Source organism: Pollachius pollachius, assembly GCF_949987615.1.
Source record: "Pollachius pollachius genome assembly, chromosome: 1".
NCBI classification, from domain to species: Eukaryota; Metazoa; Chordata; class Actinopteri; order Gadiformes; family Gadidae; genus Pollachius; species Pollachius pollachius.
Genome location: NC_136934.1, coordinates 50536545 through 50538125, shown reverse-complemented (window position 1 = coordinate 50538125; position 1581 = coordinate 50536545). Strand labels below are relative to the sequence as shown.

Below are 1581 nucleotides of genomic sequence, written 5' to 3'. Positions count from 1 at the left end.
TATAAAATGATATATACTACAATGTCTTAATCGGGATTTAATGTAATGTAACTTCTGAAAAACCTTAAAAATGCCAAATCATTTGTCAACTGGTGTTTGGCTGTGGTCAAATAACAGACTCAAAGTAATTCAGTTAAGACACAAACAAATTCACTGGGTTCATATATATATATTTTATATAACAAACACTTCCAAAACGTAAGGATATAAGATATATTGCTTCTATTCCGAGGACTTTTGGTGGCCGTGTGAAATCCCCTTTGTCCCCGGTGTTCCATGTCCTAGTGGAGGCTGACCAGGTTCAGGTCCCCTCGATAAAGACCGGTCACAGATCTCCTTCCGATCCCCGAGACGTCAACCAGCCCCTCGCTGTATCAGAACCTCGGCACCTCGTTTGATCCATCTCACCGTTGCCCTCCTAACAGTAGACAACCGGTTGACTCCCAGTCTGAAGGTTCTTGGTTTGAAGCTCCATTGACCTGCTCCGACATCAACTGTATCGGACATGACTGAGCTGCTCAGGCTAGAGATGTCTGCTCAATGACTAAACGATAAATCGTAAATAGTATCAGAAAGGTCTTCTTTCTGAGCAACCGAAACTGGACCCAAGGGAACTCTTAATGTTCTGTCGCTACCTCGTGGATTTTCTGTCTGTGTTACTTCTTGTGGAGGAGTCTACCTCATGACCTTTGAACCTCTACATCTACGCATTTACTTATTGAAGGGCTTAATCAAACGATGCCACACACCTTCTAAGCCGCCATCTTGAAGGAACCAAGATGAGTAAAATATATTTTATTTCGCCAGTAGACTGATGACTCCGGCCCGATCCTCAGGCCGTCGGTCCAAGGGTCTCAGCGTGGAGGTCGGCCGGCTGGTGGTAGAGGAGGAGGAGGTGGAGGAGGTGGTGGATGAAGAGGTGGTAGAGGTGGTGTTGGTAGTTTTAGTGGATGAGATGGAGGTGGTGGTGGTGGTGGATGAGGTGGTAGTGGGAGAAGTTGAGGAGGTGGAGGTATAGGATGAGATGGTGAACGTGGTGGTATTAGGAGAGGTTGAGGAGGTGGAGGAGGTGGTGAAGGTAGTTTCAGTAGAAGAGGTGGAGGAAAAGGTGGCGGAGGAGGAATTGTTGCCCTTGGAGCTGGAGGAGGTGATGGAGGAGGTGTTGGGGCAGGTGGAGGTGGTGGTGGGTGGGGAGGCTGGGTGGAGGGCCAGGGATCACTCTTTGACCGATAACCCGACCAGCTGAGCGCTCACATCCCAGAGCTTCTTGGCGACCTCATTATCCCTCGCCACCTCAGCGGCACGCTTCTCCTTACAGTCACTGCAGAGAGAACACACACATTTACATTTACATTTACATTTACGTTTAGGGCATTTAGCAGACGCTTTTATCCAAAGCGACTTACAATAAGTGCATTTGTTACAATAAGTACATTTGTCATAAGAAGTGAAACAATATATCGCCGTCGGTACAGTAAAGACGTTCATAGAACCAAGTGCAAGTATTACAATCGCTAGGCTAACCCATTCCCCGTGTAAAGCAGCGATAGCAGCTACTGTAGATGCTACACAATTAAGTAC

General features: G+C 47.1%; 1 protein-coding gene across 1 annotated transcript in view; it reads right to left on the bottom strand.

Annotated features, from left to right (window-relative positions):
- Positions 1 to 263: 263 nt before the first annotated feature.
- Positions 264 to 1581, bottom strand: part of LOC307080613 (retinol dehydrogenase 12) — an 8043-nt gene continuing 6725 nt past the window's right edge. Inside the window, exon 8 of the mRNA XM_079743393.1 lies at positions 264 to 1321. Coding sequence (XP_079599519.1) covers positions 1216 to 1321 — 106 coding nt within the window. The 3' untranslated portion in view covers positions 264 to 1215. The remainder of the gene's footprint in view (positions 1322 to 1581) is intronic.